This window comes from Festucalex cinctus, chromosome 8, assembly GCF_051991245.1.
Source record: "Festucalex cinctus isolate MCC-2025b chromosome 8, RoL_Fcin_1.0, whole genome shotgun sequence".
Lineage (NCBI taxonomy): Eukaryota > Metazoa > Chordata > Actinopteri > Syngnathiformes > Syngnathidae > Festucalex > Festucalex cinctus.
The window spans coordinates 15,088,201-15,101,524 of record NC_135418.1 but is presented as its reverse complement, the minus strand read 5'-3'; the positions used below and the strand labels follow the sequence as shown (position 1 = coordinate 15,101,524).

Below are 13,324 nucleotides of genomic sequence, written 5' to 3'. Positions count from 1 at the left end.
ACACCTTAAAACAACACACAAGAATCCACACTGGAGAGAAGCCTTTTTCCTGCTCAGTTTGTGGTCAAAATTTTGCTCACAGGGGAACTTTAACAAGACACGCAAGAACCCACACTGGAGAGAAGCCTTTTTCCTGCTCCATTTGTGGTCAAAATTTTGCCCACAGGGACACCTTAAAACAACACACAAGAACACACACTGGAGAGAAGCCTTTTTCCTGCGCAGTTTGTGGTCAAAATTTTGCACAGAAGGGACACTTAAAAATTCACACAAGAACCCACACTGGTGAGAAACCTTTTTCCTGCTCACTTTGTGGTCAAAATTTTGCACAGAAAGGACATTTAAAAATTCACACAAGAACCCACACTGCACCAAGTAGGCCTAAGGCTAAAGCCAAGAGGCACAAGTGTGCTAGTGAGAATAGCAGTTATCAATGAAGCGTGATACTATGTCATTTATTAATTTATTTATTTAATTTAAAATGGTACAGAAATCATGTCTTCCACTGAATGAACGAATGATCTTTGTACTTGTGTATTGCATTTAACCAATTGTGAAATTGAATTTGTATTTAAATTGTTATGTCAACCTGTCAAGGGCCTGCAGATTAATACTGATGGCTATAATCTGGCGTGGCTACATGTAAATGACCATTCATATGCACTGTGCCTTATTTTCCATGTATTATATACCGTAAAAGATAATTACAATGACAGCAATTTTAAATAATCAACATTTTTGTGATCTATTTTTATTCTTCTATTGTGCGGATAAGTATTGACAATTAGCTCTTGTGCCAAAACAAAGCGTTGCATGTAGTTTGTCCTTTTTTGTATATGAAGTTCATATCTATTAAGTGAATGAATGGTTGATTAAAATTGCCTGGAGAAATTTTGATTCATTGCGGTGAGATGAAAAAATGTCTCTAATTATGATCCTGAATAAAGTACCACTTTTCACATGCCTCTCTCTCCATGACGTGCACACACAACTCTAACTACCAAGCCAGTTAAGTGGCGATTGTGTGCGTGTGTGTGTGTGTGGGTGTGTGTGTGGGGGTGTGTGTGTGTGTGTGTGTGTGTGTGTGTGAAGGAATTTCAGAAGTCAGATTTGTAATTTATAGATTACAAATCTGAATTCTGATCCTGGTAGTCAGCGGGGGCAGTTCCTAGCATGTGCATATGTGTAGCCGCACAGGGTAATATTGCTCGGGGGTGGGCTGCAATGTGTCCCAGAATAAAGAAAAAATTGGTTAACAGTATGGTTTTCTATTATGTCAAACGTCAGAACTATGAGGTGAGCATGATGACCACTTGACCACCCATACTTTTTATCAGGAACGGGCAAACTTCAACCGGTTGTATGATAAAAATGCAATTAAATCTATTGACAAAATATGTGCAAAATACATCTCAGGGTGTATTCAGACCTGCACAGTTTGGTCCTCTTTAAATGAACCCGAGTTCGTTTCCCACGCCGGTGCGGTCCTTTTGCTCAGGTCTGAACACACACAAACGAATCCTGGTGCGGACTAAACAAGCGGACCGAGACCAACTGTCCGTTTCCAAACGCACTCGGCGCGGTTCGCTTTACAGTCTGAATACTAACCACGGCTGATCCGCTCCAACTGCTGGACATATACGCCTTTTTGGGCTAACAAGCCATCGTAGTCAAGTATCGCGGGGGGGAAATTTTGCCCGGTAGTGAATATTGTGCTAAATTCATTCATAATCATCCATATTCTGTTTAGCCACGCTGCTGTCAGCATGTTGTGGTGGGGGCGGGGTAAGCGGAGCGCAACTGCTTCTACGTTTACTACACGCAATTGATGATGCGTTCCAAAATTAGAAACAGCGTGGCGGAACCTCTGTTGAATGAGCTGCCCTTGACTGTACCTACAAACAGGGAATCGTAAAGGACTAAAGAACGACATCACATTGGTCCCACGAACATCACGTTCTGTAAACAGACACTTGTTACACGAGTAACGACGCATAACAGGCTAACATCATGAACTCTCACAGGCACATAACAGGTCATGAACTCTGCCGCAGGCCACCCCCCCTCAAAGAACGTCTCCTGACGTTCTACAATGTTTAAACAGAAACCCTCACCCGATCCCAGGTAAGAATAACACACAGGTGACCTAAATCACAAAAGTAAGCGTATCATAACGCATACACAAGCCCGTGACAATAAAACGGTCGCAGAACTTACGCCATCGTTCAAAACTATAGTGGGGAGCGCACGCCGGTTGAGCGCCGCCGGAAGCCGCTGGTCGAAACGCCGCGCTGGTTAAGCGTTGCCGGAACTGAAGCAGGGGAAAAGAGATGGCTGCTAGCCGAACGCGTCGTCCAAAACTATAGCGGGGGGCGCACGCCGGTTGAACGCTGCCGGAAGCCAGGAAAACATGGCATGGGGAAAGAGGAGAGCTGCCGAACGCCATCGTCCGCGCGCCTGCTGAATGTTTAATAATCCAGCCACGAACACATTTCTCAGACTGTACCTACAGACAGGGAATCGTAAAGACTAAAGAACGACATCACATAGGTCCACGAACATCCCGTTCTGTAAACAAACACTTGTTACACCAGTACTGACGCCTAACAGGCACATAACAGGTCATGAACTCTCACAGGCACATAGCAGGTCATGAATTTTGGCGCAGGCCATGATAAAACCATGGTAGATTATCAACATTTATTTTTTTTTAACCTAGTAAAAGATTAGAACACATTTTGAAAGGTGATTTCTTGACGTTGTCAACAGGGCAGGCAGTGTGCTGTGTTGTATATCCTGTTAGGGTTTTGGCGTGGTGGAGGACCCAAGTGCAGGAAACAGGGAGGTGAGGCAGGCTTACGGATGTAAGGAACAAAAAGGGGTTTTATTTCCAAAGACAAAAACAGAAGACTAACTCGAGATAAATGACAAAGACTTAGTGACACAAACAAATGATCCAACAATAGGTGCAGGGAAGGAGGGAACTAAATAGGAGCAGACTAATTAGACAATGACAAACACCTGGAAATGACACAAGGGGCAGAGGGTGCTGATTGGAAGACAAGAGGACTGGGATGATGAGTTCAAAGACAAGACTAAACTAAGACCAAACCAAACAAACATGACAAAACAATGCTTGGCAAGATCCTCCTGAAAACAGTCCACAAGTCCACCCTCAAGAATACAGCCTTTATATATTATCAGTCAAATTTGGTATAGATAGGCTCCAGCACCCCCCGCGACCCTTATGAGGAATAAGCAGTCAAGAAAATGGATGGATGGATAATGGACCATGTCAGAGACTGTTACCTGTTTTAAGGGTGACATATATCTTCACTGCAAATGGCACATTAAGAATAGAAACTACCGTATTTTCCGCACTATAAGGCGCACCTAAAAGCCTTAAATTTTTTCAAAAGCTGACCATGCGCCTTATAATCAGGTGCGCCTTATATATGGATCAGTATTGAGCCGCAACAGGTCTCGCTGTCAAGACTCTATCGGTGACCCTGCACGATCGGTGACGCGCATGCGCAGAAGATCCCGCCATCTTGGATCGCTAGCTAATACTAATACTTTACCTCAGAGAAAAAAATAAAACAGCTGTTTATTCATTTTGTGAGTGAATTGAGTTGTCAGAAAGCTGGTTTGTAATCTATTAATAAAGTTTGACTGACCTATCTGACTGTTTTGTTCACATTCCCGGTAGCGCAGCACCATCTAATGGATGCATAACGTAACCCCAGCCTCTACTGTAGCGCCTTATATATGGAAAAAGTTTTATAATGTGTCATTCATTGAAGGTGCGCCTTATAATGCGGTGTGCCTTAAAAACTGATTTTTTTTTACAATGTGTCATTCATTGAAGGTGCGCCTTATAATGCAGTGCGCCTTATAGTGCGGAAAATACGGTAACTGGATAGTATAGAATTTTAGAACCTCCAAAATTGTACTTAAGAATGAGTTGGCAATGTCAAAATATCTGTAACTGGGAAATAACGCATGCTATACATGATAAAGTTTCATATTTCCTTTTTTTTTTTTTTTTTTTTTTTTTTCTCGAAATTGACCTGTTTAACATTTAATTGAGGATCCATGCCCTCATCCTCATTGACTTGTAACATGCATGTGAGTCTTTCAGCACATTCCTCACTCAGTGTGTCACTTAGCAACTTCATACAAACCAAAATGTCATTCACCTCTTAATAGACTTGCAATAATACATTTTGGCTTCTCACCCCACTCTCTTACTTTTGTAATAGAGAATTTCGCAATGATAACAAAACCTTTATTTTATTTTATTTTTTTTTATACCTGAAGAACAGTGTAAAAGTACCACCACTAAAATGCCACACATTTGCATACCAGTAGTTCCACTGTGATCACATTTTGCAAAACATATTTGTCAAAAGGCCACAAAGTCCGAAGACTTTTTACCCAGTGGATGATTGGTATCTTTCCTGGATTTTATGGGTAATTTGAAAGCTATTTAAGACTTAAGGTGGGACAAGAAAAAGCAGTCGGTGTTTGCTCTCCACGGGCTGATAAAGAAGGAATGTTCATGCTTCCATGTTGTTATTGTCCACTTAACTTTTACAGTATGTGCTTTTAAAAACGATTCGTAACATCGTGAGTACAACGGGTAAAAATATATTTGTCACATTTCTGAGACATACAGTCGCTGGCCACAAATGTGTGCAACACGTCAAACAGGGAGAAGACAATTTACTTTGCAATGTCACATCTATGTGAAGTGAGGTAACATTGAGGCGATCAGAAATTGGATTGACTTGGTTCTCTGTGTGTGTAGATATTTCAGTGGATATTTTTATGGATGTGAAAATAAAAGTAACCAGAAAAAGTTATCTCAAACATGTAATCGCATGGGAGATTTGTTGTTTGGTTTGGAAGTTAGAGCAATATGAACAATTTGCTGGTTGTAAACGTGCAACAAAATGTGATTTTCTTCATTGACAACACACCCATTCCCACACCCCATGCCATATTCCTGTGTTTATGACATTGGCCAATCCCGAACCTGACAGGCCCATCCCCTGTTCAGATAAATAGCACCAAACCCCAAGGACGTTCTATCTTCCTGACTCTCCTCTCTTCAGCGGAGTCTCTGAGCCTCCTCTCACCCCACCTAACTGCGACAGAATCCTTTTGTGACCATGTCTGCCAGAGCTGTGAAGACCACCACCTTCTCCACTGTGTCCACATCCAAGGGCCCGAGTCAGGGCTTCAGCAGCCGCTCCTTCTCTGGCTACGGTGGCCGAGGAGTGGGTGCCGCCAGGCAGAGCTGCGTAGTGCGCGGCTCCGCTGTTGGCGCAGGAGGCTTCAAGGTGGTCGGTGGGTATGTTGCTGGGTCAGGTCACAGGGCAGGTGGATTAGAGTTCGGCTATGTGGGCTTTGGTGGAGGCATGGTGGGAGGCGTAGCACCCATCACAGAAGTGACGGTGAACAAGAGCCTGCTGGCGCCCTTGAACGTGGAGATTGATCCCACCATCCAGTCGTTCCGCATCCAGGAGAAGGAGCAGATCAAGACCCTCAACAACCGCTTTGCGTCTTTCATTGACAAGGTCAGTCAACTTTACTAAGAATCAAGTTTCATCATTGTTTATTTGTCATTGGCTCAATAAGATGTCTTCATACTTTTATCTCCAGGGTCAAACAGAGGTATGTCCAAACTCAATAGGGTTTTTAAAACATAATAAAATATGCATGACCAGTCCAGAGTGAATCTTGCCCAGGAAGGATGGATACATCATTATAGGCCATGTCACACATTTTAAATGACACAAGCCAAGATGCTCTGTCTACACTCACACGCATGCTGTAGATAGTTTGGAAAAACCTCTGTTTGTCGTTTGTAAGAATGCAGTATCTATATTTATGTGAACATAACCTTAAATGTAGCAGACCAAAAGAGCTCAAGTTGCAAGAGATCCAACTTTTTGATCTATGAGGCAATGATTAAAAATGTTTCTGTGTGTGGTAGTTCTTCTCATTATTTTCAGTTACGTCACCCTCCAGGAAGGAGGCAATTCCCCGCCAAGACTGTAAATAGTATTACTAGTGTATGAAATTATTATTCACCTCTGGAAAAAATTAATCTTTGTTAACATTATAAAGGGATACTTGACTCATTGAGACATTTTCAGCAGTAAAAGGTTAATATTTTGTCCAGAATGAATCTGATAACTTCATTATTTTTCTTGTACATTTAATAACTTTCAAAGCTAATTTTACACTTGCTTGCCTGTTTTCTGGGTTTGGTCAGCAAACTGAGCCATGATTGGTCGTTACTTACTTCCTCAGCACAGGCTATGTCATCTTGAGTCGAGAGGAAGTGAAATAATTAGTTTTTAAAGGTGTTAATGTACACAAAAAAATAATGTACTAAATTCATTCTGGACACAACTTTTTGCTGCTGAAAATGGCGCAATGAGTCAAGTATCCCTTTAAAGTTGCTCTATGTAACAATTTGTCCAAAAATATCTTGACAATAGACTTTTTATTTGACCATTTATGACTGAAACATCTTCCAATTAGTAGATTAACACCCGAGCTGTTGACAATGGGTACTCCTGGAAGCCCCTGGTGAATAGTTTTCAGACTGGATTCAGGTTCGAATATCCCCGTCCTGTGTATGTGGTTGTGTGACGTCATGTGCACATTGTGTACGTGAAGAAGGGGGTGTGTAGTTTCATTTTTATGCCACAGGTGGCAGTAGTGATTGAAAATTCATTTTATTGCGTTCAATAGCTAAAAAAAAGGAGAAAGAAATATAGATCAACTTAAAACAAAGAACAATGGGGTATATGCCACGGAAGAGGCAGGACGTGATTTTGCACATCAGTTTGTTTCCGGGTCCGGGTTGCGAACGCGCAACCGAGGGGCACAAAGTCAGAAGCACAAGTATTTTTGACGCAGCCCACACGTCGCAAACCGAACTGGAAACAAACTGATGTACAAAAAACAGTCCCGCCTCTTCCGTGGCATATACCCCATTTAAAATACAAATTGCTTATTATGTAACAAAACGAGAATACAAAGATTTGAAGTGCATCAATTTGCCTGAGAGTTAAAATAAAATAAAAAAATAAAATGAGAGCGCCACCTACTGGAGTGGATGTGCAGTTGCACTTAATTCAAGTACGGCAAAAAAGCAAAACAAACAAACAAACAAACAAACAAACAAACAAACAAACAAACATAAAATTAATAAAAAAAAATAAAATAATAATAATAATAAAAATGCGTTATTCCTCCTGCGGGGGGTGTAACAAAACATAACTGCGAAGCACAGATCTAAGTGAATTTAAGCTACTTCATGATATTGGGTTAAAACGATAAAAATCAGCACCCTTCATCAAATCAAATGACACCCAATAAGAATGAAAAATATGCTCTCAGCCAGTGATTGATCAGCTGTTATCTTGATGTTGCCCCTTGTAAGTCTTTCATTTGATTTGTTGTCTTAGGGGGCCCCATCGAAAAAATGTGGGCTAGAAGTGACCTGTGAATCAATCACACACGTTCTTTCCACAAAATAATAAGCCCTCTACCCCTTCCTTGACATTGTTGAACTACTCATGCATGCTTGTCCTGTTTGCCCAAGACCCCACCCGGGGTGGGGACACAGAATGGAAACATTGTAAAGGGGCAACCTTGTGTCACCACCACCAGCGTGTTAGAAGCTGCATTGTGGCTCCAAGTTGAGTGACTAATAATTGACATGACATTAATGTTGTGGTGCCATAGACGTCATTCTTCTTTCATGGTGTTCTTTATCCAGCCACACAGTGAAGCTATTTATTTTGTGACTGCTATCTCTTCTTCACACATTCTGACAGACGCATGTACCACATTCCATATAGTTTATTCATTAGTGTCCATCGTAGTCAAATATCTCCAGGAATGTATGCATCTTATCCAGTGAACAATGCCCTCCTCTGGAAATTATTGTTCTTAAATAATGTTTTTTTTTTTTTTTAATATTCTGCAGGTCCGCTTCCTGGAGCAACAGAACAAAATGCTGGAGACCAAATGGAAATTGTTGCAGGAGCAAACCCCAACATGCTCCACAATTGATGCCATGTTTGAAGCTTACATCGCCAACCTGCGCAAGCAGCTGGACAACTTGGGTCATGAAAAGGTCAAACTGGAATCTGAACTGCATCACATGTCGGGTCTGGGTGAGGACTTCAAGAGCAAGTGAGTTGATGTTGCTGTTTCATTGCGAAATCTCCGACATAGAAGAAGTACTGCTTTACAAATACAGTGGAGCCTCAGAAGCTAAACACATGATGCTGTTTGATTTACAAGCCGTTCCCTTAGGAAATAGCATGAAGTGAATTAAACTGTTCATAGTATTGCCATTGTAAAATAAGGTTACTAATATACAGTAAAACTACTCGACATTTGAAGATACATAATGGAAAGGTTAGGTTTTATACTTTGGTAGTATGTGCTGTCTAAATAATTGATACTCAACAGTGTTGTTTGTAAAACACCAAAGAGTAATCATTTTTATCACACATGATGTCTACTTTACTAGTAAATATTGTACTGAGCAGACAGACCCTCCCCTGTGATGTCCTTACATTTGTGGACACATTACACTTTCTTTGTCTTAACTGTACCCTACTATGGCAGCATCACACACAAAAAAGCCAAAGAAAAAGTGTAACTTTTTTAGCTAATTATTTTTACGCACAGAAATCTTATTGGAAAAGCTTGACTGAATCAAAAATGTCCACTTTTAAGGTATCATATATTATTCTGTATGACTAGTAACGAAAAATATAAGTCACCATCTGGACCAGCAGTGTTGGTAATGGATATAACAAACAACAGCCTTTTCTTCTGTCTTAAAAGAGTTCAACAGTATTTAACTACAATATTGATCAATTTTATTTAGAAGCACGGCCTGGCTCATTATATTTACATTATCAAGAGTCATGTAACATTTTTTTTTTTGCAGTTATTTGGCAGCTCGTTTTATTATTATTATTATTATTATTATTATTATTATTATTATTATTATTATTATTAAATGATCTGATCCATGTGTCCCTGTAAAAAAAAAATCAGATGTGGCCCTGGTATATATTAAAGCAAGACATTATCTATGCATAATTCTGTTTTTATATGACTATTTTATTAGGTACGAGGATGAGATCAACAAGCGCAATGAAAGTGAGAACAACTTTGTCCTCATGAAGAAGGTGTGTTCAGATCTTCTGACCATTTTTGTAATGAAGTAAATTTAGGTTTCCAGCACAAGGGTTATTTGTTGTGCGCAACAATTTATTCTTAGTGTTGTGTATTGCCACACAGGACACAGATGCAGCGTATTTGATCAAAGCAGAGTTGGAGGCCAAACTTGATGGACTGTCTGATGAGCTTGACTTCCTGAGGCAGATCTTTAATGCTGTAATCAACTTACTTTCATCAGCACGCTGATGATAATGTGTATTTAAATTTTTATCTGTGTATGTGTCTTTTGGTTGACCCTGTGTAGGAAATCCATGAGCTGCAGAGTCAAATCAAGGACACATCTGTTATCGTGGAGATGGACAACAGCCGTGACCTTGACATGGATGCCATTGTTGCTGAAGTGCGTGCCCAGTATGAAGACATCACCAATCGAAGCAGAGCTGAGGCTGAATCATGGTACCAGAACAAGGTATTATTATCACAGAACAGCCTTTGAATTTTTATAAAATTTTCTGCCCATTCATTTTTTTTCTTTTATGGCTTTATAAGCCCCTGTGATAAAGTTGTAACGATTATCGGCCGGTTGTAACTTTTTGCAACCTCAGTTCCAAAGGAATTGAGCTCCTGTGGCCTGAACATGCCACTGTGGGGGGTGGGGAGGACAAGAACATCCCCCACAAACAGCCACACATGCTCTGACTGACACGCGCACACGCACACACACACACGTCAGAACAGTAAAAGCCTTCTTAGAAACTTGACTTTCTTATTTTGCAACAGAACAATGAATTATGAAATGTTATGTTTGCCATTTGTGAAATGTTGACTCCATGAAATGTCATGAAAATGTTCCATTGCAGTGGCAGATTCTCCACTAAACTTTCATGTGTATGCACGTTTTAACAATGTAAGCTAGGTAACATTTCATTTGAGGTATTCAATTGTACGTGTTGCATTGGTTGAATTCTGACCTTAGAATCTTAACACACATGGGATCCAGATTCAATCTGATTAGTCTACCAAAAACCTCCCCCAGCTGGTTACTTTCCACTGTGGTCTCACCCGGCCCCCCTGGTGTGGAGGCCGCCGCCCTCCAAATTTAAAAGCACGCTCCCTGCTTGCTGCTCTCTCTCTTCTTCGCTGCTCTTTGGCTCCCGCTCTCTTCACTGCTCCTTGGCTCCTCTTGGCTCTTTCCTGGTCTCCATCGGCGCGGCTGCCAGACAAAGGGCTAGCCCAGCTAGCTTAACCTCCAGCACACAGCAACGCACAGAAGCCATCGCGTGTAGCGACAGGCGCGGCGAAACACGCTGCTTTTAGTCCCTGCGAAGGCTCAACGGATGGTGCTTTTCCCAAGCACCCTGAGGCCTCCACCAAGAGGGCCTCTCCCCAGCCAGCAGGTTGACCCCGTGACGCTCAGTTGGCCAGCCGGACGACCTGTCTCTCCCTCTCCTGAACTGAACCTTCTCCATTCTATCTTCAAACGGGCTTGGCGAGTCTCCATCCAGGGTCCTGCTTCTCAGACCAACCCCATCTGTAAGTGCAACTTTGCAGGCCTTCGCCCTAGTACAAATTGGTGCAAACTAGGTTGATTGTGGGTCCCATGTTGGTTGATTCAAGAAATCCATCACCTTGGTTAAGACCGTTTCTCTTTTCTTCTTTTCTTCCCCTTTGATTATTTTTATTATTTTAGTTCTCGTTTCATTTCCTATCATAGTAGTTAGTTTTGCTTCTTTAAATTCTAAGTAGATTTTCCCACCTAGGTTAGAGAATAAACGTGCACAAAACTCAACCCCTGGTTTACTGTGTGTGTGTTTCATCAATTTATAGTGACCTCTAAGCTGAACAAAGAACTCACAAAATTGTAGTAAGGGCACAACCTTCATTTTAATGGCTGATTCAACGAGGTTCTCATCTGTTATCCTGATAAAATTATCAAAAAGAGATGTGGTGCTCCGCAGGCAAGCTCAACTTAATTTAAATATTAAGTTTGAGTCTCCTTCAATTAATGAGCCAATTGATTATTAATTTAATAATGAACAATTATTGATTTAATAATTAATTGGACCGATTTCCCTTACAAAGTCAATATGACAAACCCACACATGCTGTCTTTCCTTGCGTCTGTCTAGTTTGCTGAGATGCAGCAATCTGCCGGTAAATGCGGCGAAGACCTGAAATTAACCAAGGCGGAGATTGCTGATATGAAACGCATAATAATGAGACTCCAATCTGAAATTGACATGGTCAAAGCACAGGTGAGAGACTGAATCAGTACCAAGATACCACTTCCTGTATATGACTGATTATAGCCACCAATAATAATGCATTATTCACCGCTTTTCTCCTATTGTCAGAAAAAAAATGTGGAGGCCCAGATCGCTGAGGTTGAAGAGCGCGGCGAGCTGGCGGTGAAGGATGCCAAACTCCGCATTAGAGAGCTGGAGGAGGCTCTTCAGAGGGCCAAGCAGGACATGGCCCTGCAGGTCCGCCAGTACCAGGAACTGATGAACGTGAAGCTTGCACTGGACATTGAGATCGCCACCTACAGGAAACTTCTTGAGGGAGAGGAGGACAGGTGTGATCATGATGAGTGTAGCCCATTTTCTGTCAAACATTTCATAATTAAGGTGTACGTCTTTCTCTAGGTTGGCAACTGGAATCAAGACCAACGTGTCCAAAATATCGTGTATGTATTACATTCAATTGCAAGACTTTGCCCTTTATTTTCATAGACAGTGTACCATGATTTTCCACTCGGGGATCGAACCTCCAGTTTGGGAGCGCAGAGCACTGCCAGCGAGCTAAAAGTCTGGGTCACCGTCACAACTCAGCACCTTATTTGATCGCTAGTTTTAATGTGGGTGCCCCATGATTGGCTATGATGACTCCCCAATTAGACAATCTGATTCGCATCTTGATATATGGGGTGCAATACAATTCAAGGACGGTTTGACTCTAATGTGGAATGATTCGATTTGGTTAGATTCAGTGGGATTACGATTCCATTCGGGACGCTATGATGTAGTGAGTTTCTTGTTGTCATTACACACAGATATGAGTTAACTTTTTGATGTATGATGAAATACTGTAAATGTGGTGTTTCCTTCAAAGATATACAGTATTTCTAACAACGCTAATTCAATATATATCTCGATATATATTTTAAACTGTAAAGATTCGATTCATTTCATTTGATGCACTCACTTCTTCCAAATTAAAAACAATTTTCTGATTGCAATAGTTTTTTTGTTACAGCCCTACCACACGCATATCTATCTATCTATCTATCTATCTATCTATCTATCTATCTATCTATCTATCTATCTATCTATCTATCTATCTATCTATCTATCTATCTATCTATCTATCTATCTATCTATCTATCTATCTATCTATCTGTCTACATACTGTATATACTATATGTTTTTGACATCTTTACATTCATTTATTTGTAATGCACAGCTGTAAACTACAACGCTTACGGCCTGGAGAGCTCCCGTACCCCGTCCTACGTCACCTGCTCATTTGGAACCGTCAAGGCAAGTGGCGGTTCTGTGTCTGGACTGGAGACTGCGGCAGTGAAGAGCGCCACTACAGTCACCACGGCAGAAACTGCGGTGAGCACCAGTGAAGAGAAGGAGGCGGAGGAGCCCGCTGTCACAGAGGCGCCTACTGCTCAGGAGCAAGTGGAGGCCGCAGCTGTCGCCGAGTGATCTCCTCTCTTACACACCATTTCGGTTGAATTTGGCGAGAAATATCGACACCATTACTTTAAAGTTCATAAGGAGTCTGCCTTTGCTCATTCAGCCAAGGATCCGTGATCAGCAAATGGGAAAACCCTACATCACTGCCAAGCATACATTTCAGTCACTGTCAGGCCTGTCATCAACGCAGTACATGTATTTGGCCACTAGGTGCAGCTGTGGTATAGGTTTTTCTTATGCCAATAAATCAAGCTGCCATTTACAAGGTTGTTGTGGAATTTGTATTTTTTGTTTGTGAAGAAAGGTACTCAGTGACATGTTGAGCTCTCAAGCATTATTGACACTAAGCATGTCGACCATTTTTTTAAGCCACCCTATTAGCCAGATAACTTGCC

General features: G+C 41.4%; 2 protein-coding genes and 1 long non-coding RNA gene across 4 annotated transcripts in view; 2 read left to right on the top strand and 1 right to left on the bottom strand.

The window, feature by feature from the left end:
- LOC144023609 (uncharacterized) overlaps positions 1 to 963 on the top strand; it is a 4,188-nt gene extending 3,225 nt beyond the window's left edge. Inside the window, exon 2 of the mRNA XM_077529251.1 lies at positions 1 to 963. This exon is cut by the window's left edge and continues 801 nt beyond it. Within this exon, the coding sequence (XP_077385377.1) occupies positions 1 to 437 (437 nt within the window). The 3' untranslated portion in view covers positions 438 to 963.
- LOC144023610 (uncharacterized) overlaps positions 1 to 2,560 on the bottom strand; it is a 5,154-nt gene extending 2,594 nt beyond the window's left edge. For both annotated transcript variants that reach the window (XR_013284577.1, XR_013284578.1), the window contains exon 1: positions 1 to 2,560. This exon is cut by the window's left edge and continues 829 nt beyond it. This is a non-coding gene — a long non-coding RNA (uncharacterized LOC144023610).
- LOC144023607 (keratin, type II cytoskeletal 8-like) lies at positions 2,080 to 13,109 on the top strand. Its single transcript, XM_077529250.1, has 10 exons — positions 2,080 to 2,124; positions 5,118 to 5,582; positions 8,012 to 8,220; positions 9,173 to 9,233; positions 9,346 to 9,441; positions 9,530 to 9,694; positions 11,355 to 11,480; positions 11,580 to 11,800; positions 11,871 to 11,911; positions 12,688 to 13,109. The coding sequence occupies exons 2-10, from the start codon at positions 5,175 to 5,177 to the stop codon at positions 12,936 to 12,938; spliced, it is 1,578 nt and encodes a 525-aa protein (XP_077385376.1). The 5' UTR covers positions 2,080 to 2,124; positions 5,118 to 5,174; the 3' UTR covers positions 12,939 to 13,109.
- The last annotated feature ends 215 nt before the right edge of the window (positions 13,110 to 13,324 follow it).